Here is a 27596-nt window from a genome sequence, read left to right on the forward strand (position 1 = left end):
CTTTAACTTTTATTTTCATCCCGATGTTAAGGTAGGCTTGTGGCCGTATTTTACCGTAATCTCCCACCGTTATACATCCGTGCGCTCTGTTGGCTAGATCTTTCTTGTCTTCTATTGTTGAGATTATCCGTGCAGACTTTTTGGCCAATTTTTTGAAGGACTGGAGGTCTATGGCTGTTTCCCAAATGTCAGATAAACTTAGCACTTCAAGAGATCCAAATAAGTAGTCCCTAGGCAATGAAGTGCGGCGTCTGAGTAGCTCTTCCCAGACGCTGGCATTCAGGGAGTCAGGGTCAGAGTCGCGGATCTTGAGCCAGATAGCTACATATGCACTCCGTCTTTCTAGTGCTTGTTTGAGAAGCATATTTGGGGAGGTTGAAGATTGCCCTGTAAGAGTTGGCTATAACTGTGTCCAACAGTGCGGCGTCCTTCCCATGCAGAGATTCACTCCCATAAGTGAGCGTTGGTTGGAGTTTCGCTCTGAGGATTTCAAGGAAGGGTGTAAGGGCTTTAGTGATTTTAGTGCAAGGTAGGTCATTGTTGCCTTCCCTCGGATGGACTGGAGCTGAGGCCTAGACGTATTCTTAGAATCCAGCACGACACCAAGGTACTTATATGTGGCTACCCGTTCAAGCTTTTCTCCGATCAGGTACCAACAAGTGATCCTTCTCTTCCTATAGTTCACTGTCATGACCTTGGATTTGTTAAGGTTTATTTGTAGGGTATTCTTTACCGAGAAGGCATGGGTACAGTTCAGAAGATGCTGAAGGCCTATTGGCGACCGGCTTATCAGCACTAAGTCATCCGCATATAGCAGACTTGAGAGGGTGGCTTTTCCTAACTTGGATGCATGATTGCGGCATTTGTCGAGTTCTCCAGGTAAATCCGAAATAAACAGATTGAATAAGATGGGCGCTAATAAACACCCCTGCTTTAGTCCTTTAGTTGTCCTAATCGGCTTCGAGAGGTGTTGGCCAGTTCCAAGTTTGATTTTAACCCAGGTGTTAGAGTGAAGCAGTATTAGGATATCCAGGAGGTGTTTCGGAATGCCCCAATTAAATAGTTTTTCCCAAAGTTTGTTTCGGTCCACGTGGTCAAAGGCAGCAGTATAATCGATGAATGAGAAGAATAGCGGTGGCTTAGTAGTTTTTACTTCACCCATCAATAGGGACAAGGCCACGATGTTGGTTGTTGTCCCTTGGCCTTTACGGAAGCCCGTTTGATTGGGAGGGATAATGGCTTTTTCGGACGCCCATGCCGATAGTTCCTCCAGGATGAGTCCAGCAAAGTATTTTGCTTCTATGTCAAGCAAAGCAATGAGACGATAGCTATTCGGATTACTCTTGCTCCCATGTTTGTAAATCGGGCTTATAACGGACCCATACCAGGAGTCCGGGAGGGACAAAGTAAGTCTAGCCTCGTTAAAAACTAGCCCCAGGGATGCCCTCCAGAAAGCTACGTCAGATTTATACAACATGGGAGGGATTCCATTCGGCCCCGGAGCTCCATTCGGTCGCCCCTTGGTGATTCGCCGTCCGATGTCTGCTGCAGTAAATCCCGTGAGCACTATCTCCGCGTCCTTTACAGATCTTTATTCCCATTTTAGATAGTCAGGTTGCGGTGGGTTGATACCCTCACCTTCCTGCATTCCGCACGCATTTTCCCCCCTATGATTGTTAAAATTACCATCATGACCAAGCTTTGTAATTTTCATGCAGGGTGACTTTGTTGTCGTGTCTCCTGTATTATTGTCATTATTAAAATGTGACAGTAAGTATTTGGTCCATACTTCCTCTGCTATGTGCGAATTTTGCCCCAGATGGTCAGCGTTCTGTATTCTTTTCACCATATGCCAGAACCTAGAGCTGTTTTTCTGCTTCCCTTCATAGAGACGTTTCCCCCAAAGATCATCGTTTCTTTGCTTTTGACTTTCCCATTTCAGCCGTTTGAGTTGCTTTTTTGCTTCCCTCAGCACTACTTGCAGGCTAGGGTTTCCCTGGTCCTTTCGCATCCGGCGCAGAGTTTGATTAATCAAACGTTTTTGTATTTTCATATCCAGCCTCATCTGTCTCGTGCTTGAGGTTCCCCTCCCAAGGCGAGGGTAAATAGACCTGGTACTTCCCATTGCTCCCCGATGGTGTTAATGAAGTCTTGCCAGACGTTCGCTGGTTTGGATGAGCAATGGACTTGATGGAAGAGGATTTTCGCAGTGGTGCTAATAAGATCAATGTTGTCGGGATTGCACCGTATCCGCTTTAGGTTAGCGCTGACTTCTGTCTCTGGGCCAGTGTAGCGTTTTTTTTCCTCTGCCGAGTTGGATCTTATCTCAACCACAAGGGGCAGATGGTCGCTGAAGTCGGTCGCATCTATTTTAAATGATGTTATCCAGCTGAACATGTCTAGAGACATGAACATATAATCCAGATGCGAGGATTGTGTACTAGAGTGGAAGGTGGCTGCGGGTGGATCGTCTTCCGCATAACGTCAGTTTAGGGCCCTTAGATTATGGTTATCCAGTAGTAAAAGAAGGTTTTTTGAATATTTCGTTAAAATATTGTTTTTTGTTCGGCCTTGTGACGGCACGCCCCATGCTGTGTCCAGTTCATAAATTAGATCAGTGCCTTGCTCTTTGCTGATGAGAAGCATGTTGAAATGACCAGCCAGAATGAAGGTGTCCGACACCCTAGAATCCCTTATTTTTTGTAGAACATGCGCCAGCTCTTCCACTGATTTTTGTTTCCGTTTGGGGTGGATATATGTATTTATAATAATAACTTCCTGATGCTGCTTTGTTAAGGGGAGTGATAGCTTTGCCACCTGTATGACACTTGGGGGGGTTATGTGAAAGTCCAGAGCCCTAATTTCGCCTATTGTCATTATAGAGGCGAGGACCATCAGTCCTCCTGAACCGCGGCCATAGATTGAGTTTTTGTTTGCCGGCATACAGAGTGACGTGAACCCCTGGAGGTCAAATGCTTTGTCTTCCCAGGTTTCTTGTATTAGCAAGAGGTCAAATGAAGTTAAGTATTGTATGAGTTCTGGGTCGTTCCTTTTGCTAGCTAAGCCATTGATGTTCCATGAGCAGATTTTTATGGCCCCGCGTCTCACAGTGGTGCAGGGGAGACAAGGAGGCACTGTAGCGGCTGTTATGGGTGCCGCTGCTCGCTCCTGCAAGCAAAACGCTGTGGGAGTGAACCTTTGCAGAAGAGGTGGGACATGCACCCACCTTTAGCCATTTGTAGGCTACGATTACAAAAAGACTCATGCAAAAGCCAACCCAATGCGTGGGGGGAGTAGTTACAAGAAGCCTCGCAGAGCAACGAATGCGCGCTGCGCTAAGCTCGACCTAAACAGGATCCCCAACCCATCTCAAGCACCCGAGAGAAGAGTGTGAGTCCTGTCAGCAGTACCCAATGGTAAGAACACCATAAACATAAAGCTTAAAGTTAAAAACCTGAATGAAATTACGGCTTCCCTGTATGCTGAATATAGTAGCATTCTCCGTCTTGAAAGACGAAGGGACAAGAAGTGGTTCAGGGGGGGCAACTTTATCTTATCGGTGGGCTCTTTTTAATGGAATTAAAGAAGGCCCGACCAACAGAAGAGAACCCCACACACCAATGTGTCAGGCAGACAAGAAGGGCACCAATAACCACTTCAAGGACCAGGAACGACAGCTCAACAGATTCCAGAGTACCAAACCGCTCCCCATGCCAAACACAGAACCCCAAAGACCAAAAAAAAAACAAGGAGGTGCCACCGCCAAAGTTCCAGGGCACCACATCCCAAAAGAGACCAAAAAGTGGGACACAAGGGGCACCAGAGAACCAACACAAGAATACCCAAATGCCTCCAAGAGCATCAGAGAGAGCCTTAAGAGAGGAAGAGGCCAACCACAATACAAAACTAGCGGACCAAAGAAAACCAGCACTACATTGTTAACCACCAAACCCATTCGAGCACACCAAGCACCCAAAAGTAACCCACTGAGGGGCAGAAATGTGCAAGGCAGAAGTACGGTGGGGCGGTTGAAACAAATCAGCCCCAATTCAGTAACCCATCCAGGTTTCAGGGCCAACCCCCCAACAGCCAGTCCCGAAGGCACAATGGCTGCAACATGGAGACTTGAATCTGTGGACCCAAAAGCTGGCACAGATGGCCAGGAATCACCCAAAGCGGCCGGACAGCCAAGACCAACAAGAGGGGAGAACACAGGAGCCCCCGCCAGAAGCACAAAGGCTCAGACCAATCTACTCAACCGCAACGGAACCGGTGGAAACACATACAACAGACACAGAGGGCAAAAAAAAGACATTGCAACCACCCACCAAGCAGACAGGCAAAAAAACCAAGCAAAAGTAAGGCAGCCCAGCATATTTCACGGAGGCAAACTATGCAAACCCCAAAAAACAGAACATGCAGCAAAAGCAAGGCCACAGACACCGACAAGGAAAAAGAACACATTGAGGGAAAACCCTTGGCAAAACCAGGCCACCACTCAGCACACTATCCAGGGGAAGGATGCGAAAACAAAGACCAGAGCTGCAGAACAGCACTGTAACAAAGGACCAGATGCAGACGACAGAGGGACTACAACCTGGTGAGCACAAAACTCAAGATCAAGCAGGAGGCGGACCATACCTAAACATGACGACACGGGAGGGGCAGATGCAAGGAGCCCCAACTGAACAACACCCAACCCCCAGCAGCAGGAAGAACAGGCAAACTAGAGCCATGACCACATCGCCTGAGCAGACAAATCCGACAGAGCAAAGACTCGCCACCCAGCAGAGGGCAACCACCGACAAAACTTTGGAAGGTATAACATGGAAAAGGTGGTCGAGAAGGAATCACCATGACTTACCACCAACCCAAAATCTCCCCCACCAGCGTTGTCACCCAAAAACTCAGAGAACATGGAACCAGTGGGAAAAGAGCCAACAGAGTAACAGACACAGATGGAGACAGCCCCAAGGAAACATCAAAAGTGTAGCAGATATAAGAACATGGAGATAAAGCCAATGAGGCACCAGGGGACACAGTCGCGCAAACCACCCTTGAACTCCCTTCACCCAGGGACAACACTTGGGCTACCAGGAGGAAAACCAACCCAGCCCATGAATTGAAAATCACCACAACGAAAGGCAGTACCTGCGTCAAAACCAGACCGCTTTAGGGTCACCAAGACACCATGAAACCATAACACAGTGCAGACTCCCCATACTTGGTGCACCGCAGTCAAAAAAGAAGCAAAGATCAGCAAGTCATCCAGAAAACGTAATTCCCAACCCACAAGAAGAAGAGACAGTGGTTCAAACAACACATGAGGGAGAAAGGAGCTAATTTTCGCAAATCCACCACAGGACAGAGAACACCAGAATGACCAACTCCAGAAAGAGAAGGGAACATCCATTCCCCCTTCCCAGTGATGGAAGGACAGGAATGAATGCCCCGCCAACCAGGAACAACTGGAGCACATCCACCAAGACCCATGTCAATACATCCGACATCGGACCAGGAGAGTCCTGACAAAGAATGGGAGGGAACCACAAACCAACCAGGATCCTTCCCCCACCACATAAATCACTGCACTGTTAATGTAACAGGCCCAAAATAATGGGAACACGAGAATACCGACTACCCCGTGGGGTGGCTACCCCTAACACTAAGCCAGCGACTCCGGTGGACTGTGAGATGGCAGCCACATGCTGAATACCGCAAATGTTGGTGGCGAGGGCACACCTGCTGGAAGCACCAAATGCCCTTATAAGGGCAAGAAAAAATGACTGCTGCACAACCATCACGGGGTCCAACAGCATGCGATCCACAGCTGCCTGATCAAACACGACCGCCAAGGGAGTGCCCAAACAAACCAGCCCCAGAGATAGAAAGGGCAACAACAACACCCCTGACCAACATCAGACCCCCATGACAAAAACCAACACAAGTGCAAGACCGCCATGAATGACTCTGCAGAAGATGCAGCTGCATCCAGGGAGTCAATGAACATGAGGCAACCGCCCAACCTGCTGTACAACAAAGCCAAGGCAGAAGAGAAGTCCACACCTTGATCCAACAGTACTTGCAAGAACTGGAGAAGTACAGCAGCGACAGAAGGGAAGAAGAAGATGCCGCGGGTCAATCGACAAAAGAATGGACAACCACCAGACCCCAAGACCAACAGGGTCCGCGGAACGGGTGTCCACAGAAACAAACACCATGCCATCTACCACTAACCCTTCACAACACCATGTGGCCAGAGGAATGGAGCGGCAGTGGCAAAGTCACATGACACAGGCAAGAAACCACATACACTTCCTGGAAAACCACAGCCTGAAAAGCCATGCACAGCCCAATGTGTCAGAGGACCACTGTAAAACTGGGACCCCACACACACCCAGCAAATGAAGGGACTGCACAGGAGCACCCCCATTAGACCAAAAGGAAAATGACAAAAAGCGACTGCAAGAAACTCCGAAAGCATCATCAGGAAAATAACTCATGTCCAGGGAAGGGCATGACACTAGAGACGCAAGAATTAGCCACTGAGACATAGCCCTGCAACAGAGAGTCTCTGTGCCCCATGGATAGGCAGCCAAATAATATAGCAGGTAAACTGACACACAAGTAGCCCCAAAAAGGGCCCGCAGAAGTAGAGTGCCTCCAGACAAGCAACATCCTCCCAACTATCCATTGTACATGAGCCTAGACAGTCAGCCAGAAGCACAATCAGAACGCCCTGTAATGAATAGCCCGAGCAGGACAAAGTGGGACCTGAACAGATGCAAGTGACCCGGAACCGCTCAGCAGGACCACAAACATGTAATGGGCCTGCACGTAGGGCTGAGCGTCCAAAATCTGAAGAAAACGCCCAGATTCTGCCACATATCACACTCAGTCTGCTACATCAGGACTCTCAGGCAAGGCTGCACAGAATGGCCAGATGGAACCAAAACTTGTGAGGCAAGGGCCAGGTCGGTCGCCATGCACAAACAAGAGAAAGAGGCATGCAAGTTCATGCCGCCCTTTTCATACCCTCCCCGAGTCTTCTAATGCAAGAGCACATGGCAGGGAATGTGCAAGTGCGCCAAGCATGCCGCAATCTTCACCCAATCCCCCCCTTGGGCCACTTACAGCAAGAGTGCACTCCAGGGGAACAAAAAAGGAAGACACGCCACAACCTCCCCCTGAACAGTCCACCGAGTCCGCTGGTGCAGGACTTCCCGAAGGGGCTTGAGAGATGTGCGTCGACCAAAACAACGGCCAAAGCACAAAACAATCCCAAATAAAGGAATACATAAAGAATCTAAGACAAAAGGAAACAGAAATAATAAAGGAGCATAGTCTGTGTAATGTTCACAGGTGGGGTAGCAGCACAGTCTACCCAGGACCTGAACGTGCGCATTGGCGCTGGCGTATGACGCCAGGCGCATGTATAAAATAAAGAGGCATGGCCCCGTTAAGTCAGTCGAGACCGCACCACAGATTCGAACACCTGCGTAGAGTGTTATTTCAGCCGCTGCAGCGCGCACATGGTATCCTGCGCTGCAGCTTATTACACTGGTGACAACGGCGGTAACGAGCTCATGCCGCATCACTGAACAGCTCCACAGCGCTGTGCAACAGTGAGTAGCCAGCTGCCACCAGAGAGAGCCCTGCAGCCCCAATAGGAGCCAGCCTGCTGCGACTAGAGAGGGCCTTGCAGTCCCAATCAGAGCCATAGTTCACACAAGTGATTAGCCCTCAGAACCCCAGCCTGTGACCACTCCCAAGTCTGTCTCCCCAGCGCCCCCTGGTGGATGTTGATGACTGGGTCAGACTAATAAACCACGGTGCACAGAATCCACAGTCCCAGTTGACCACAGTCAACCTCGGTCAGGCGGCTGCCCCTCCAGCCAGATAGAGAGTCAGTGCATGTGCCGCGAGGTACACCCATAGCTGCATCCTGATGGTGACGATCACTGCCATCGAGCCCTTTGTAGTGGACGATGCTAACTCTTCCCTCGTCCCAAAATGGAGGGATTGGACCGAACGTCTGCAATTTCATTTTGAAGGAGCAGGAATAGCCCGCGACAGGTGCAGAGCACGGCACCTCCACCTAGGAGTCAAAGACATACATCGCATCTACAAAACGCTGGTAGAGGCCATCCCCAAGATGTACGTGACACTGCTAAACGCTCCTAATGCGCATTTCGAACCGATGGCGAACAGAGACTATGAGAGATTCATTTTTCGCCAGGCCAAACAGGAAGCGGAGGAGTCGTTAGACATGTTCCATGGGCATTTGAAAGAGCTGGCCAGCACGTGCGGTTTCCAGGATGAACAAGAGGAAATCAGGGCCCAGATAATACAAGGCTGCTACTCCTCAAAGCTCAGAGAGAACATCGTCCAAGACTCCGGAAAATCCTTGGTTGACATCCTCACCATGGGACGGTCAAAAGAACTAGCGAAGGCCAGAGCATCCCACTTGGAGGCCGCTCTCCACCGTCCCATCAAGACGGAGCAGGTAAACGCTGTGAAAGCCAAGTCGCGCCAAAGCCCGGGTAAGCGTCCGCAGTACAGAAAGAAGGAATGCGGCTCTTGTGGGGGCACTCCCCACCGCATGAAGGACTGCCCGGCGAAAGGGAGGAGGTGCATGGCCTACAGAAGGATGAACCCGGCAGTTTATCGAAGCCCCAGAAAGAACGGGCCCAGACCGTAGTCGAAACACTAGACAGTGAAGACATGGACGACGACACGGAAGATTACCCCATCCATTATGTATTCACTGTAGACCAACCGCTGCGGAAAAGACACCGGCTCCCAAAGTGCCGAATCCAGATTCACCAGCAAGACGTTCAGGCCACCAGAGACACAGGGGCCTCAATCGAACTGATGGCTGCCAACATATATAACCATTTAAGTCCACGCCCACCTTTGCGCAAAGCAAAGATTTGAGTATTTCCCTATGGGCAGAAGACACCCATCCCACTCCAGGGATGCTTCAAAACTGAACTTCTGCATCAGGATCTCAGGATCCCCACCACAGTGTATGTGACCAAAGAAGGGAGTGGAATCCTGGTAAATGGCCAGACAGCAGAAGAGCTGAGGCTGATCTCCTTTGCTCTCGCTGTCCCGGAAGAGGAACTAGCGGCCATTATGTAGGAGTTTGACGACATCTTCAAAGGAATCGGATGCCTCAAAGGGAAAGAAGTCTCTCTCCACATCAACCAGTCAGTTCAACCGGCGGCGCTGAGCCACAGACAAAAAGTCGAAGACGAGCTGGAGGCATTGGAGCGGCAAGGGATCATAGAGAAGGTCAGCGGGCCCACTCCGTGGGTGTCCCCGATTGTGGTGGCGAGAAAACCAAAACAGCCAGGGCAGGTCAGCATCTGCGTTGACATGCGCCTCCCAAACGTAGCTATAAAAAGGGAACATCACATAACCCCCACCATCGATGACATTCTGGGGGAGCTAAATGGTGCTGTGTGGTTCTCGAAGATGGACGTATGTTCGGGGTATCACCAACTGCCCCTACATCCAGATTCCCAATACGTTACCACATTCTCTACCCAAGTAGGCCTCAAACAATACAAGCGCCTCAACTTTGGGATCTCGAGTGCTGCTGAGGTGTTTCAGAACACCATTAGGGAAGTCCTCAGCGGGCTCCCAGGAGTCCTGAATGTGAGTGATGACCTGTTGGTATATGCCACGTCTTTGGAGGATCACCACGGAAGGCTCAGCAGCATTCTCCAACGGATCCAAGAGTCCGGCCTCACCTTGCACAAAGAAAAGTGCCATTTCTTGAAAAAGAAAATCAGCTTTCTTGACTACACGTTCTTGGACAAAGGAGTGGCGCCCGACAAGGCGCAAGACATTCAAGGAGCCCCGGCACCCTCCAACATCTCGGAAGTGCAGAGTTTCCTAGGGATGGTAAACTTCTGTGGACGTTTCCTCCCCAGTCTGACCAACATCACAAAGCACCTCAGGGAGCTGACAAAGTCCACCACCACATGGCAGTGGGGCCCCTACCAAGAACAAGCCTTCAAAGACTCTAAAGCAGCACTCTCGGCAGACACCACGCTGTCGTACTTTGACCCGGGCCGGCCTACCAATGTTGCTGTTGATGCCAGCCCCTATGCGCTAGGAGCAGTGCTAATGCAACAACAACGCAATGAAGAATGGGCTCCGATAGCCTACGCAAGCCGCTCCCTGACGGAAACTGAGCAGCGCTACTCTCAGATTGAGAGGGAGGTGATTGCCAGTCTCTGGGCATGTCGGCCCTTCCACATTTACGTGTATGGACACCCATTTACAGTTTCAACCGAACACAAGACCCTCATACCTCTCTTTCAAGGATACGCGTCAAAGCCCCCCCACATGAGGATAGAAAAATGGATACTTCAGCTGCAAGGATATGATTACCGGGTAGAGTACAAACCAGGTTCGTCCAATCCAGCAGATTATCTCTCGAGGCACCAGAGGGCCGCGACCAAAGCAGAGGAAGAGGATGCCGAGGACACAGAAGAATACCTCAGTTTCATAGCGGAACGATCCCGACTGCTTCCGATGAGTCTCGAAGCAATTGTGGAAGCCACTCGGAATGATGAATGTCTCCAGCTAGCCATCACCGTAGTTCGAACGAATGACTTGCGCCCCATTCAGAACACGATGACCTGGCGAACATCACAAGCGAAGGCCACGCTGGAGTCGATCATGAGAATCAAAGAAGAACTCTCTGTTGACGACAGTGGGTGCCTTCTGAGAGGTCCGCTGCCTGTGATCCCGTCAAGCCTTGCTCAACAGGCGGTAGATCTTGCACACCGAGGGCACCAAGGCGTGGTGAAGACAAAAGGTCGGCTGAGAGCGAAAGTGTGGTTCCCGAGGATGAACACAATGGTAGAGCAGGTGGTCAGAACATGCAAATGGTGCCAGGTGTCAGGCCAACCTGATCATCCTCACCCCGTCCTCACTGAAGACAACCCCTGACGACCGTGGGAGTGCATCAGTATAGACTTTGGGCATCTACCAGATGGACGCTAAGCCCTCGCGGTCATAGATGACTACACAAAATACCCGGAAATAGAAATCGTCGCAGGCCAAACGGCCACGGAGGTGATCACCAAAGTGGAGAAGATCATTGCCACCCACGGGATCTTTGAGGTGGTGAAGACAGAAAAACTGCCCGCCCTTTCAGGGACAAGAGTTTGCCAACTACCTAAAGTCTTGGGACATCCACCATCGGAAAGTAACGCTGCGCTGGCTCCAAGCAAACCGCGAAGTAGAGAGGTTCATGCGCACTCTCAACAAAGTCATCCGCATCGCGCATGCTGAGGAAGCACCCCTGGAAAGAGCCATCTACAGCTTACTGAGGGAGTACAGGTTGATGACCCATCTCACGACAGAAAGGGCACCGGGACCTCCAAGCATTGGTCGTGCAAGACACCATTCCCCATCACCCGAACTGGGCCAATTCTCCGATTGACAGTACGAGGATTCTAGCCAAAAGGACCAGCAGCAATGACCAATCCAGTGTCAACAGAAGGGCGAGAGCGTCGACCATCCGGGTGAGGGACCTGGTCTACGTCAAAGACTGATATCCAGGAAGCAAGTTCCGCCTCCCGTTTGAGCAACGTCTATGGGCAATAACTCGCTGGACAGGCACAATGGTAACAGCCCGGAGAGGGACAGAAGAACTCACACGGAATATATAATTCTTCAAAAAGGTCCACGCTGGAACTCCCAACATTCCAATCCTAGACAGTGAGGGGGCTGGCCAAAGTCAGAGAGTGGCGGAGGAGGAGGAAGCAAGCCAGAGAGCCATCCCCATGGATACTTCGGATGTGGCTGATAGAGGACCGCCATCACTGCTCGGAGCCCCTGAAGGAGAGCGGTCCAGCTCCCCACTGAGATCTCTGGACAACAGGGTCTCAGAGGAACTGTCCCTGTCCCTATCATCATCCCGGGGAGAGCATTCCAGGTACGGTCTGTGGAGCAATCCGGCCCCCTCCTCCCGTCTTGCAGGGTTTATGGTGTGAAGAACCAAGGACCCACAGAGGACTGCGGCCTGTGTCAGTGAGCTGGAAGCAGACGCCACAGCCAGAGCTGGTAATAGACTGAATGTTAATGTTTTGTTCTGTTTAATAAAGGTTAGAAGGAATGTAATGTTCACAGGCGGGGTAACGGTACAGTCTACCCACGTCGTAAACGTACACGTTGGCGCTGGCGTATGACGCCAGGCGCATGTATAAAATAAAGAGGCTTGGCCCTGTTTAGTCAGTCGGGACCGCGCCACAGATCCCAACACCCGCCTAGAGTGTTATTTCAGTCACTGCAGTGCGCACATGGTATCCCGCACTGCGGCTTAATACAAGTCTGCTATAGCAAGACTTACGGGTTCCTTCGACTGCCGAATCAAGACACACACCCACTCACCCAACTGCACATGAAATTGAAAGTTTTGCAGAAACCAAAAAACAGGATGTGCTGTGGGTGGACTTCCTCTTTATAGGAGGAAGAGGATGTCAGCCATATTGGCGGGATGGGAGGCAAGTATGCTAACTTTTGACTTAGGAGTTTCTGTGGGAGGCTAAAGCTCATTGTGTAATTACTATGGCAAGGACGACGGAAGAGGAGCTAATCTGAGCAGTTATTTAAAAAGTTAATCTACAATATTTCCAAAGAAGCACAAAGGTCTTGCATATTATTGGTGAGCAACAAAAGTATTTAATAATCTGGTAATTAATCAAGAGTAAATCATATTCTCACCATTTATGGTAGTATTAATGCTGATGTAAAACCCGTGATATTTATATGCTGGCTAAGGGAACCAAAGGTGATCTCTGGCTGCATTTTAGGTTTTTGATGTTGGCATTGAGGATTTGTTTCCATTTCATATATAAATATGCCACTATATATTCTACCTGCAAAACTCAAGCAGTCGGATTAAGAGACTAATTGAGTATAGAGTATTTCTTAGTTTAGAATTGGAAAAATCTTCCCATGAGATCAGAATAGTAAACCATGTATATGCATGGGGCATCAGCACTTAATATCAAACAATAATGATGATAGCGTGTGTAATAGTGGTGGTTCTATATGTCAATAAAATGTTTTCAAACACTTGAATTCTAGCTGGGATACCAGCGGTCATTTTAAGGTGTTCCTATAAGTGGGCCTGGAGCTGTGGTCCTTGATGCTAACCCATTCTCTAGTTCATGCCCTGCTCCATGCCAATGCGCCATTCGCCCTCACGTCTTACTCTTACCGGTCTCTGCTTGCTGGAATATGGATTCACTGTAAGTCAGTAGTAGGGTCTCTGCTCTGACACCATGGTGCTTTCTTCTTCTTGGAGCAGGAAGACTCACTCTATGGACGGCAAAGCTTCGCAGCTCAAAGGTGTAGTTTGTGCTGGGGCTCAGCTTTTCTATGGTGTATCTTCTGGTGTTGGGGTTCTCAATGTTTATCTCTGCTTCCTTTGTCGTGTTTTCTTCATTCGTTCTTATCTGAAAGCCGGAGACCACTGACATGTTCTGCAGAGTCAATGTCCAGGAAACAGAGGCGGAGCTGCTGTTCACAGCATCAACGCTGAGGTTATTTAGGGTCTGCGGCACTAAAGAGAAAGAGAATGATTGTTATGTACCATCTGACCAATGATCAACAACCAATTCCAATGAAAACAAACCTACAGCTTAGAGATAAATGGGGCCATAGAACAAATGCTGCTGGTACGTAGCTAAAGATAAGTGTCAATGAGAAATTTGCTAATTATTTTGAAGACAAAGTCAGAATTTGACTGGAATAAAAAATAAAGAGATTAAATGGTTAAAGAAAAGTGAATGCACGGTATGGCTTAGGTTAAGCATTGATCGTCTGATGTTACCCTTTATTTATGTATCAACATGTAATAACATTTATGTGGAAAAAATAATTTTAGAGACAGATGACATTTTCCAAAAGAGACCTTGTCAAATGTAGTTTCTAATTGGTAGATCCTAGAGATGAAATAGGGCCAATAAGGGACAACCCACCAATTTGCCAACCTGCAAACTGAAGAGTGTGGAATGTGTTAATATAATTCCGATTTGTGAATAGTCACTTAATTAGTTTGTGTCTACAATCAATTTGGATTTGCAACACTTGGGGCCCCATGTATGAAAAAAGTGACGCATGGCTGCGAGAAAACAGCAATGCTTCACTTTTCATTGCGCCCTCCTTGCTACATGCTGGACGCGTCATATTTACAGTATGACGCATCATGTCGCAAGGAGTTACAGATAGGTCAGTATTTCTGACGTATCTGTAGGCGCAAAAATTACGCATTGCTGGAGAGTGTCACAAAAGTGACACAACTCCAGCAATGGGTCATTACACATGGGCAAGTCCCATGTGAAATGTGCCAGCGTCAGTCTTGCGCCTGCTATGAGGCAGGCGTAAGATGTTGACGCATTTGAGTCCTAGAAGTGGATCAGTGAAATCTTGTAGATTTCACTGCATCACTTCTATGACCCTTTCTTGGGTTGGAACGCCCCCTGCATACATTATACCTGGCACAGGTATAATGTGGCGCAGGGGTTTACAAAGTGACGCATTTACCTAGATGTGTCACTTTGTAAATATGGTGCAACAAGGCTCATTTTGTCCGCCACTGGTGCGTCACAAAAAGTGACGAACCGTTAGCGCAAAAGTGCCACAAAGGCTCATAAATAAGCATCTTGTTTTTTGTCAATGTCTTTCCAAATGTCGTAAGCTGGGCAGGTTTGCAAATCTGTTGCTGTTTCACAGATTAGGTGGAGCTAAATGTGCCCCTCTCAGTTTTGGGCAAGCCATGGTTATAAATTCTCCTCTGTACCTCAGACTCAAGGGGGTCTGACATTCCATGACCTGCCACTTGAATGCTATGTATGGACACGTACATAAGAAGCTGTAGACTACTATATTCATCTACATCTAATGGCTAAAGGCCGTGGGTTTTCAAAATGGCATCCTTACATAGAACCATGCCCAATATTGCAAACTGCTAAGCAGTAATGGGACAAGTGGGAAAACAAAATAGGTAACCTGAATGTAGGAAAATACAGATGCGTACGATAAAGTGTGTCAATGCAGATTAACCCAGTTGTCCAAGGTGATATCGCTGAATGACCCACACCCAGACAAATGTTTGTAACTTGCCATAGTCCTATGCTAGGAATCAGCTAGGAAGAGCACATCATCACCATGCTAGATGCCTTGATGTGAATGAGGTATTCAGAGACCCTTGTCTGATTTCTGGATGTCCATGATACGCCACTCTCTGCTAATCATATGGAGGCAAAAAATTATAGTCACACCTGTATAGTAGCACATGCCATTTAAAGCACTTGGATGAAGTGTGTTGTAACCTCTTCATAATATTTTATTTGTTTAATGTTCTATTATGCAGCTCAGGCTTTACATCATGGAATAATAATAATAAGGGAGTTTTATAAAGCGCGCGGTTACGCTCAACTAGCGTGTCCCAACGCTAAGACAGAAAACTCATGCAGGCAGGCCGACGAGTCAGCTAGAGTTATCGTGTGTATAGATGTGTTTTTAGCTTCTCCCTGAAGTTGGCTTCAGACCGTTCTAGGCGAAGATCCAGGGGTAAAGCGTTCCAGCCCTTCGCTACCAAGTAGCGAAATGATCTGCCTCCCATGCGAGTCTTTCTTATCCTTGGGACCTTTAACAGGCCACCATGGGAGGAGCGCAGTGCTCGCATAGGTTCATATCTGGAGACCAGACTCTGAAGTGGTGCTGGTGCCCTCCCATTAAGGATACGATGGCAGGTGCAGAGGGCCTTAAACTCGACCCTTCTCTTCACTGGAAGCCAGTGAAGAGTCTGAAGGGCAACTTTGGAGGCGGATCTTTTAGGAAGCTTCAGAATAAGGCGGGCTGCCGCGTCCTGCAGCACCTGGAGACGATTTAGTACCTTATTGGTAGCTCCCAAATACAGTAGGTTGCCATAGTCCAGGCGCGATGTGACGAGGGCATGTACCAGCGTTCTACGGGCAGATATGGGAAGTAGATATAAGACCTTCCGCAAACTTTTTAGGATGCTGAAACAGACACCCACCACCCGGCCTATCTGAGGTCCAAAAGACAGATCATCATCCAGCCAAACTCCAAGATTCTTTGCTTCTCGACAGGGTGTAGGAGCCTCGCCCAGGCAAGCGGGCCACCACGCCGACGACCACACAGAAGGGCTCCCCCCCACCACGAGCACCTCGGTCTTATTGCCATTCAGTTTGAGGCAATTGGTGGACATCCAATCACTCTAACACCAGAAAGAATAGAAACTAAAGGACTGTGATCGGTTCTTAACTGGAAATGCTTACCCCAGATGTAGGGATTAAACTTCCTTATTGCCCACCAGCATGCTAAAAGTTCTTTCTCAATCACAGCAAAATTGGATTCTGAACCACGAAGAACCCTAGAAGCATAGCCCAAAGTTTGTTCAACTCCATCTACTTCCTGAGTTAGGACGGCACCCAAACCTAACCCACTAGCATCCACCGTAATGGTACACAAGGCATTAGGATTAAAAGGCTTCAACACTTTAGAACTCACTAACTGTTGTTTAATCCAGGAAAAGACCCCCCTCACAACGAACATCCCACACAAAAGGAACATCTCTTTTTAGCATGTTCGTCAAAGGCTGCAGCTTAGTAGCATAGTCTGGTATAAACCGAGAATAAAATTCACACAAACCAATAAATGATTTCAACCCACTCTTATCCTTAGGTGGTGAACTATCTACTATGGCTTTCACTAACCCTGGTCTTGGCTCCACACCATTCTCTGACAACACATGACCAAGGTATTCTACCTTACGTGCCCTGAACACACACTTTTCTTTCTTCAAAACAACACCAGCATTGGATAACGCCTCTAGCACACTACTCAGGATCTTATCATGGATTTCGCAGGTGTTCCCGTGAATCAAAACATCGTCCTGGAAGACAACCACGCCCTCGATGTTTTTTAATATATTTGACATGATCCTTTGAAAAACTGCTGCCGCAGAGGTCAATCCAAACGGCATGCCACAGTATTGAAAAGAACCCACAGGGGACACAAAAGCAGTGAAATGCCGGGATGCAGGATCTAAAACGACCTGGTGGTATGCAGATGCTAAATCCAGCTTGCTAAACCATTTAGACCCATTTATGAGTGATAACATGTCAGGAATTTTTGGGAGGGGAAAAGAATCTATCCAAATGCTCTTGTTCAGACTGCGTAAATCAGCACAGACGCGAAGTTCTCCATTCTTCTTCTTGGCGACAACCAGTGGAGAGAGCCAAAGGGAAGACTCAATGGGTTCTATTATCCCTTTTTTACAAAGGCCATTCAATTCTGCTTCCAGTTGTTCTCTTACACTGAATGGGACATTCCTCAACCTATGTTTAACAGGGATGACATTGTCTTTAACTCTAATGGTGTGTTTGTACCCCTTCACCTCCCCTAATCTGTTGCTAAAAACCGTGGGAAATTTCTCATCTAACTTGCTAACAAAATCATCTGCTTGTACGACAGAGATTGGGTCCTTAGTCCCAAGTCGGAGAACCATTTTAAACAAACCCTGATGAAACCATCCGAGAATGTTTAATCCTTTGATAGAAACATAAATTTTACCAAAGATCTTCCGCCCTTTAAATTCAAGAGAATCCTCAAAATAACCCTTGAGTTCTATCCTCCTCCCTTCATAATTGACTGGGGATCTGTCAGTAGGAAAAGGTTTACGGTCACGCCACACCTCCTCAAACAGCTCTTGGGTCAGCATGGTTATCCTCGCTCCTGAGTCTACCAACAACAGACAACCTTATCACCAATGCCAATGTCAGTGTAGGGGTCAACACATTCAACTTCGGAATCAGCTTCACTAACCCCCACAATCGCAACCATATCTCTTAGATCATCTTGAATGCTAGAGGTATCATCTTGAATGTAATCAGAAACATTAGCAACAGAAGGTGAATTGCTCGAATTACTCCACTGTTTGTTAGAATGTGCTTGAGGAACAGTGCACTTAATATTCTGACACACTTTAGCGAAGTGACCTAATCTTCCACACAACCTGCACGTGACATTCCTAGCTGGGCAAGGACGTCCGGATTTAAAATGAGGAAAATTACCGCATTTAAAACAAATATGCTTTGTTTGAAAAACTTATTGTCAGTACGCCCCCCAGGATTTGCTTTAGAGTCTTGCACTTTCACAACATTGACAGTATCTTCCTTAGAAATAGAAGGAGAACATTTTGCATCAAGTTCTTTAACAGACATCTTTGAAAATTCAATGCTTTCAGCCACAAGTACAGTTTCTTCAAGTGATGGATTACCTAAAGAAAGTAATTTTTGTTGGATACCTTTGCCTGAACACTTACAGATGTATTGATCTCTGATCATCTGATCTCTAAAATTTTCAAACTCACACTCTGCACTGAGTATTCTCAACGCAGAAATAAAGTCTTCAACCTTTTCCCCTTGTCTCTGTTCACGTTTATAAAATTTGTGTCTAACTACAACCAAACTAGGTTGAATGTCAAAACGCAATTCTAGTAACTTAACAGTTTCAGTATACTCATCTAGGTCCTCTTCCTCAGGAGGACGTACCAAAGGAGGTAAATATTTGAAGATAGAACGACCTTCGAAACCGAGACTATTTAATAAAAGGTATTTTTTTCTCTCAGCCCTATACCTAGAAGCTCCTATAGCTCCCAGATAAGTGGTAAATACATCAAACCACTTTTTCCAGGTAATAGGTGGTTCACCTGGGAGGTCGAGGAAAGGGGGTGGTGGTGAAACAGCTTGTAAGCTCATAATACCAAAATAACTTAATAAGGAAAAAGCAACAGTAATACAGTTACTATAGTTGTCTAACTTCAACTCAAACAGTGCTGACTCAAACGAAATAAAGTTAGTACAAGCTTTCTTTTCAGGTTTAAATAGTGCAACGCTAAGATTTGTACTAGATGTTTAACGTTTGTAACGCATAGCAAAAGTAACAACGAAAATAATTGTACTTTAAGTTTCCAGGTGAGCGTATCATCGCAAAAGTAGAATCGAAAGATACGCTCTTAAAAACAGCAACACACTCAGCTTCTCTAGCGTGATGAAGAGTTTCCAGGTGTGCGTATCACCGCAAAAGTGGAATCGAAGGATACGCTCTTAAAAACAACAACACACTCGGCTTCTGTAGCGTGATGAAGAGAGTTTTGTCTTGTTCTTTTTTTCCGTACGGTCAAATTTACTGTTATTCGTCCGCCTCAACAATTTGTAGATATGTCAGATTGACATCTGCGTGGGTAGCATGCACCTTAAGATCGTCGCCACGTTTTTCTGTAGTGATACGCTCGTAAACGGAAGGAGATTTAATAGGCTTTAATCACAACAGGTGCTGCGCAGCAGCTCAGCTTGTACAGTTCAGCAATAATGACAGTTACATCTCAAAGGCATTCTAATTAGAACATAGTAATGGAACACATTAGAAGAGTTCCAGAAAGACTAGAACAAAACATTACACAGATGCTACCAGCAACCCTGCTCATCTTGCAGACAAACTCATTATCTTTTGGTGGTTTTAGCAAAACCACAGCCAAGACGCCCTCAGATTGGAGACTAAGAAGTATATAACAGAAAAAAACAAGACAGCTGGTCTTTTCCATCCATGCACTCAGGAACATCCCAGTATCCATCAGGACCACCCCAATGCTACTTGAATTTATGAAGGAGTTGAAAACTCACCTCTTTAGAGAACAATACATCACAATGCATTAATTTCTCACACCCTAGCTTCCTCTCCTATTATTCATTATATGTATGCTTGTCTTTGGACAAGTATATCACGCTGCTGTCTTTTGGCTAGGTTTGTAATATAGAAATACCGTTTAAATACATACATACATACATACATACATGCATACTGCTCCTGTTAATGGAAAGTGATGCAATACTTACATGTGCCATACAGAGTTCTTCAGAATTTTGGCCTCCTTATCAGTGCCAGGAAACCTGCAAGCATACTGGTGCAGGAAAACCAGTCCTTAAGGGTTTGGCTAGTAAAACTAGAGCAGACGGTAGAAGAAAATGCAGGTTTTTTCTCCGGAAGAAATATTGTTTCTTCGGAAGAAGCCTCAACCAACAGCAGACAGATCTCCTCCCTTCAGGACTCAGGTGCATTCTTTATTTCTCATTTACTTTATGCATTCCTGCACATGAGACCTCAGAAAGAAGCCTTAAAGGGTCAGTGGTACCAACAATCTGGAGAAAGGGAAGATAAGTGAAAGCTCTTCAACCGTCTCCATGGTGGCGTTGTGCTACAACAGCAGCTTCCAATCCAGACACCAGTATGAATGTGCTCTTGATGTGATGTGGAGGGTGCATCAATCACCTACAAATACAAGAAGCTTGTTCTCCAAAGAGGCTTTTTACCACATAGACATGCTTGAACTAAGTGCACTCTACCTTATCCTAAGTTTGCTAATAACAGTCAAATGGGTAATGATCGTCACATACAAAATGCCATCCTTGTATTGCTCGATAACATTTCAAGGGATGATGTCCAGGGCCCTCAAGAGAGGATCATAATACCTGGCATTTGTTATTGCCTTTGACAAGTCCATCAAAGGAAACATTAATGGGTCATCAGTGTCAAACTCTTTAGAGAACTGTTTCATATATGCAGAAAGCTTTATAAAACCTTAAAAGACATTTTTGTATCCTGAGACCAGATGTCAGTCAAATAATGTTTATTCGATAGAAAGGACCATAAAAGCACAGGATAAAACAAGTTACAAACAAATCACACAAAAGAGGAAGGGCTTTTCAAAAAATGTAAATATGTTTTCATACTTTTTTATTTATACTGCTAACAATGAGGTGCTGATCAGGCTTGTAAGAAATTGGGTTACTGGGTGAGGGGGTGAGACCCTTCTCAAGTCGCAACCACAATTCTTCTCAGGGTGAATTCACAAACCGCCATTAACCTGTGCTCAGCCATTGGGTAGCTTGGCACGGAGCAGTCATGCTGAAATCAGAGGCAATGTGTAGATTACTTGTGCAACAATTCAAACAGGAACACAGTGAAAGCACACCACACACAACACGAAACACACCACACACAACTCTGAGCCCCAACTTTAACCAAATGCCAAGTCATTTGGATTCACCCTGGACACAAACCACTTGGTAGAGTAGACTCACAGATGGCAGAGTTCAGGTGCAAGGTTGTTGGAGCCTTCTGTCCCTTCGGCTCAAGAATACACAAAGCCTAACTGTCACCTAAACCCAGTCATGTGACCAGAGACAGGCTACAGGCACTAATGGTTAAGGCAGGAAAATGTGATATTTCTAAAACTGGCATTTTCAAAATTGTAATTTAAAATCTGACTTTACCATAAGTTAGGATTTTAAGTTCCAATTCCAGAGACACCAAACATAAACTGATTAACTGTTTCGATTTAGAAATTACACTTACAAATTCTATGGGAGAGGTAGGCCTTACAGTAATGAACATTTTTTTTAAGAGTTTTTCACTACTAGAACATATACAACTTAAAAGTACATGTCCTACTTTTTAAAACCCCCGCACCCTGCCCTCTGGGCTGTCCAGGGCCTTCCATGGAGTGACATATGTATTAATAAGGAAGGGTTGGACCTGGCAAAGGCTTATTTTACCGGGCCAAAAAGGCAGTTTAAACTGCACACACAGGCTGCAGTAGCATGACCCCAGAGGTGGCCCGTGGAGCGAGCAGCAATCTTGAGGGTATCGAAGGGTGGCGGGCTAGTTTTTGGCAACATCTGACGCCATAAAGGATGACGCCAATGCGCACGTGCTGCACTAGAAACTGCTGAGGCGGAAAGCCGGGAGCTGTGTTTTTAAAACGCATTGTTTTGTTGTACTTTTGCACCTATTTTAAAATTGTCACAATTGAAATCTAATAACTGCAGTCTGGTAAACCCCCCACTCACCATAACTCAGCCGATTGAGGCGCTAGGTGGTGAGAAGGTAGCCCGACCCCAGAGGAGGCCGGTGGAGAGAGCAGCCATCTTGTGGGTATCGAAGGGTGGCGGGCTAGTTTTCGGCAACATTTGACGCCATAAATGATTGCGCCATTGCGCATGCACAGCAGACGCGCACAGCGGGCGTGCCGGCAGTGCGCCAAAGGCAAGCCCGTCTGCGCCAGTCCGTGCTCAACTGAGCCCAGAGGCCACGAACCCTGCTCCGGCTGAGGTAAATATTCCCCACTCCCGTATATCTTATTCAGCTAACTCCCTACAGAGGATTAGAAAGAGGGAAGTCGACAATCACCGGGATTGCCTCTGTTGCCTGTGGAAATTCCCTAGTGCACTTAAGTAGCTTGCAGATATTGTTGATTCCAGAGTGGTCTGACCATAGCAGGCCCCGAGATTAAAAACAGAATAAAGGAGCAAGATACAAGTGGACTAAACTGCCTACTATGTAATATGAGATCACTAGCAAAACATCCCTTTGAAATCTGGGATATGATTTCATCACACACCCTGGACATTTCGCACAGAAACCTGGCTAATTTCTACCAATTTTTCACTGATTGAGATGGCCATTCCCGAGAATTATACCTTTTTACATCTGGATAGGGAGGGAAAAACAGGAGACGGGATAGCCATAGCCTTTAAAAATCACCTTTTAGTAAATTGGATCACCTCTCTAAGCAATGAAAGCATTGAATTGGGAATTTTTAAGATTATTACGTCACCCACAGACAGTTGGAATGGAGCATTATTATATCCCCCCCCCCCCCCCGGAACAAAGTCTAATTTTGCGTAACAACTGACAGAATAAATTGCTATGCATGTGGTTTCCTCAAATACATTTCTTCTACTGGGTGATTTTAACTTTCATGGGGAAAATCTTATGAACCCTGAGGTCAATAAACTTATGTCCACCCTTGACATGATTGGACTCACCCAAAGAGTGACAAGTCCAACTCATCTTGCAGGTCATGTGTTGGACTTAATTTTTTCTAATGTTGACCATTTAACATGCAACCTCCCAGAGCCTCTCACGTGGTCTGACCACTCAATGATCAGGGTTTCCATTAAACTGCCCTGCCCAAAGAGTTTAAATATAAGTGTAGGAAAGAAACAAGTAGCGCACAGACCTTGGCATAATCTCTCTGTTGAAGCCTTTGATGAGGATTTTCAATTGGAATTGTCAAAGAAGGATATGGAAGATGATATGACGCTGGAAGTGTTTAATACTGCTTTTGTCACTGCTTTGGATGCAGTGATCCCCAATAAAAACTATGCCTCTATCCAGCGTCGACCATCAGTTCCTTGGTACACCACGGAGCTAAGGATTGAAAAATCCAAATGTAAGAGATTGGAGAGAGTCTGGCGTGTCAGTAAAGACCTACAAGACAGGCTGCAGTATAAACAATCTCTGGCCATTTAGCATCTGAATTTAAAATTAGCCAGACATCAATTTATTATCAACCAAATTGAATGTGCCACTAATGCTTAAAAGGTCCTTTTTAATATAGTAAGATATTTTGTATCTCCTCATGCCTGCAGACAATCTCCTTTAGAAACACAAGTTTTCTGCAACCTACTAGCCAGTTATTTTCAAGAAAAGATCATTCAAATTTACGCTTACTTCCGATCGAAAATTTTCCAGATTCCGAAGTCACTATCGGACCAGAGGACCTTGGAAAAATGGCAGGAAGTACCTCAGACTGCTTTGAACTAACTACGCTTGAGGAAGTTTCTAAGGCACTTTCCGCAGCAAAATCCGGCTCACCCCATGATCCTTGTCAACCAAAGACGATGGCTCTTTTAGCCACCAGTTGCGCACCAGTTATTCTTAAAATGTATAATTCTTCAATACAGTCTGGTACCATTCCAAGAACATGGAAGGAAGCATTTGTGCGTCCAATATTGAAGAAACCGATAGCAGATCCCCGAGAACACGGCAACTCTCGCCCTATTTCTTTACTACCCCTGCTGGGTAAGTTGCTGGAAAGCATAATTAATAGGCAACTAAGTCGATACCTGGAGTTAAATGAAATTCTTGATCCATCACAATCCGGTTTTCGGCCTGGTTTCAGTACAGAGACTGCTTTTTTAGCAGTAACGGATTCACTCAGGCAGGAGATAGACAAAGGTTGATCAGTTATACTGATCCTATTAGATGTCTCCGCAGCATTTGATACCATCTCACATGAAGTGCTCGCGGATAGACTCGCCTCATGTGGCATTCAAGGAACTGCTCTGAAATGGCTGCGGAATTGTATGTCAGGCAGAACGCAAACAATCATACTAGGACCTTATTTGTCAGAATCAATCAGCTTAAACAGAGGTGTACGCCAGGCCTCCTGCCTAAGCCCAACTTTATTTAACATTTATATGGCTCAGTTGGGAAAAATAGTAGAACAGTTAGGTTTTGAGATCATCTCGTACAGAGGTCCACTCTTTATACCCGGTTGTGCCTTTGAAATGGAGGAGAAGCTCCTAGAGGTTTTCCTTTGAGGTTCCCAGTCATCCTACCTTACATGTCCTGGATCAAGACTAACTCCAGGGGGTATCCAGACCTTTGTGTGGAGGTAGGACACAGCTTGTTCAGGTTTAAGTGGGGCTGTGCCCAGCTGCTCCCTCCCATACTGCCAGTGATGGCCCATCCAGGCACACCTAAGCTCCATATTGTGTGTAGCTGTCTAGGAGGAATAGACAAAGCCTAACTGTCAGCTGCACCCAGTCATGTGATCAGAGATAGGCTAAATAGCTAAGGCAGAACTTTCTAAAAGAGGACTTTTCAAATTTGTTATATAAAATGTGACTTCACTATAAGTTAGGATTTTAAATTCCAATTCCAGAGATACCAAACATGAACTGATTGAACTGATTTACTGTTCCAATTGGGAAATTACACTCACAAATGTAATAAGGTAACTCCAATGTGATTCTATGGGGGAGGTAGGCCTTACAGTAGTGAAAAATGAATGTAAGAACTACTAGGACATGTAAAAATTAAAAAGTACATGCCCATAATTTTAAATACATCGCACCCTGCCCTTTCTGCTGTCCAGGGCCTTCCATAGGGGCGACTTATGTATATTAATAAGGAAGGTTTGGACCTGGCCAAAGTTTCATTTTGCCAAGTTGAAATGACAGTTCAAACTGCATAAACAGGCTGCTAAGGCAGGGCTGAGATGTTTTTAAAGGTCTACTTTGTGGGTGGTACAATCAGTTCTGCAAGCTCACCAGTAGCATTTTAGGTATAGGCCCTGGGTACATGTAGTACCTCTTTACATAGGACTTGTATGCACATGAAATAAAACAATTGGGAGTGAGCCAATATTCCCATGTTTTAAGGAGGGAACACATGTACTTTAGCATTGGTTTGTAGTGGTAAAGTATGCAGAGTCCTACGGCCAGCAAAAACGAGATCAGCCAAGAAAGGCAAAAAGTTTGGGGGTAAAGACTAAGGCTGACAGGTCTAACAAGGCTGAAACAATCAAAGTATCTGAAATAATGTCACCTGTAGTGATTTTCAGACCAACTTCACTTATACGAAGAGCCGCACAATGGAGTTATGTGACAGCTGGATCACTCATCCAGAGGCTAACAGTCAATTACTGTGTGTACCCCTTCTTACACTTCCTTTTTTTTTTAATAATACATTTTATTTAAGGTTTTATGGCAAGACACATAATTTCACAAGACTGAAATCGTTTACAGGAAATGACATATAACCTTACAAAAGAATGGCTTAACTGCATGGAAAAACAATGACAGTCCATAGTGGTTACACCATTAGCCACACATACAGTCTTACATTTCCTTTTTCACAATTTCTCAGAAAAAGAATTCGTAGAGGGTCTAAAAGGCATAAACAACCGGCAGAAGCCCTTTGGACAAAGAGAAAATGAATACTACTATCTCCAAATTGGTGGACTCTTCCGTTGACCAAATGTAAACCTGAACTTCAGAAGCCTTCATGGAAAGTTGTGTTTAGACATTTCAAAGCCGTCATTTAAGTCTGTAAAGTCAGTGAGATATAGGCTTTATGTTTACTGTATGTGATAACAATAAGGTAGTTTAAGAACACATCCTTAGTTCGCCTGATGGTTCTCCCAGGCAGGCACATCTATCTACCTTCCAAACATTTTAATTAATTCATCTTCTGCAGTGGAGTGGTCGAACCACACTCCTAATGTTGATCTGGATCTTTTTTTTTATTATCTGAATAAAACAAAGGTAATAAACATTTTTTATTTTTAATATTTTGTTATTTAGAACCAGCAGGCACAAACTCTTTTATCATAAAATACCCAACTAACCTATCCAAGAATGCAACCAAAAAATTCAAACACAACCTTATTAGAAAACACCCAGACACGCTGATCTCTGACCCCTTCTTCAACCTAAACAAAGGCATAATTATTAATGACTTCATATTTTTCACCAGAAAAATGGCTAAATGACGCACTATCATGTCGAAGATGCGTAACGTAAAAGTCACTAACAACTTTCCGAATGGCACAAAATTTAAGATCATTCCGTCACCGAGACTAAGAGCGGATCTATACATAACTATCTACAAGAACGACGTTGTACTTATACAAGCAGCTAACAACGAGCTGGAAAAGTTCGACAACCTATTTTCAACGCTAAAAGGGTGTGTAGATAACTCTAAACTCTCTAATCAACAACAGACCACACTACTCACCTCCAACAATACCTCCACAGACGTCGCAACATTCAGAGACCCTATAGATCCACACTCTACAATGATACTGGGAATCAAGCTTGATAAGAACCTTGACATGAAAGCCCACATCAAGTCAATGACAAAAAGTGCCCGGTTTCACCTGAACTGTATTAGAAAAATGAAACCACTCATCTCTACGGTGGACCACAAACTGACAGTTCAGTCATTAGTTATTTCAAGGATCGAATCTGGATGTACAACTCTAGCAGGTCTATCGAAAATGTCCTCTGCTCCATTAAAAGCATGTCTAAATGTGACAGCAAGACTCATTACTGGAACTAGAAAATACAACCATAGCTCACCTCACCTGAAAGCATTAAACTGGCTACCATATGAAGCCATAATTCAGTTCAAAAAGGCTTGTACTACACACAAAGCGCTCCACTCCAAAACTCCAAGGTACTTAGCTCAGAAAATAGATCTTCCAGGGGGAAGTAGACCAGCTAGGAGTGCTACAGATCTGCTGTTGAAACCACCCATCTTTCGGAAGAAGAAAACCTATGACAGAACGTTCTCCGGAGCAGCGCCCAGAATAGGGAACTCACTCCCTCCAAACATTAGAAAAATTCCAAACATAGCAACCTTCAAGAAGGAAGCAAAGAACTTACTAATGAGCAAGTTTCTTCCATAGATGAGACTGCACACTTTATCATCATGTCTATGACCCAAACGTTCGATCATGAACCGGTTCTGCGGTAGAAATAACGGAAAACACATCAGAACCTGTTACACAGTGTAAAATCTATTTTTGCTGAAAACGATAAGAAAGTCATGTACAGGAATATTATTATAATAATGTTGTTTTTCGCTATGTATCTCAATTATTTCAAATTATTCTCAAAATGTCA

The 27596-nt window shown here is 45.7% G+C and overlaps 1 protein-coding gene across 4 annotated transcripts in view; it reads right to left on the reverse strand.

The window, feature by feature from the left end:
* Positions 1-27596, reverse strand: part of LOC144770486 (uncharacterized) — a 369390-nt gene that overhangs the window by 24066 nt on the left and 317728 nt on the right. For all 4 annotated transcript variants that reach the window (XM_078655029.1, XM_078655027.1, XM_078655030.1 and 1 more), the window contains one exon: positions 13247-13591. In XM_078655029.1, coding sequence (XP_078511155.1) covers positions 13247-13591 — 345 coding nt within the window. The remainder of the gene's footprint in view (positions 1-13246; positions 13592-27596) is intronic.

The sequence above is a fragment of the Lissotriton helveticus genome, chromosome 7, assembly GCF_964261635.1.
Source record: "Lissotriton helveticus chromosome 7, aLisHel1.1, whole genome shotgun sequence".
Taxonomy (NCBI): domain Eukaryota; kingdom Metazoa; phylum Chordata; class Amphibia; order Caudata; family Salamandridae; genus Lissotriton; species Lissotriton helveticus.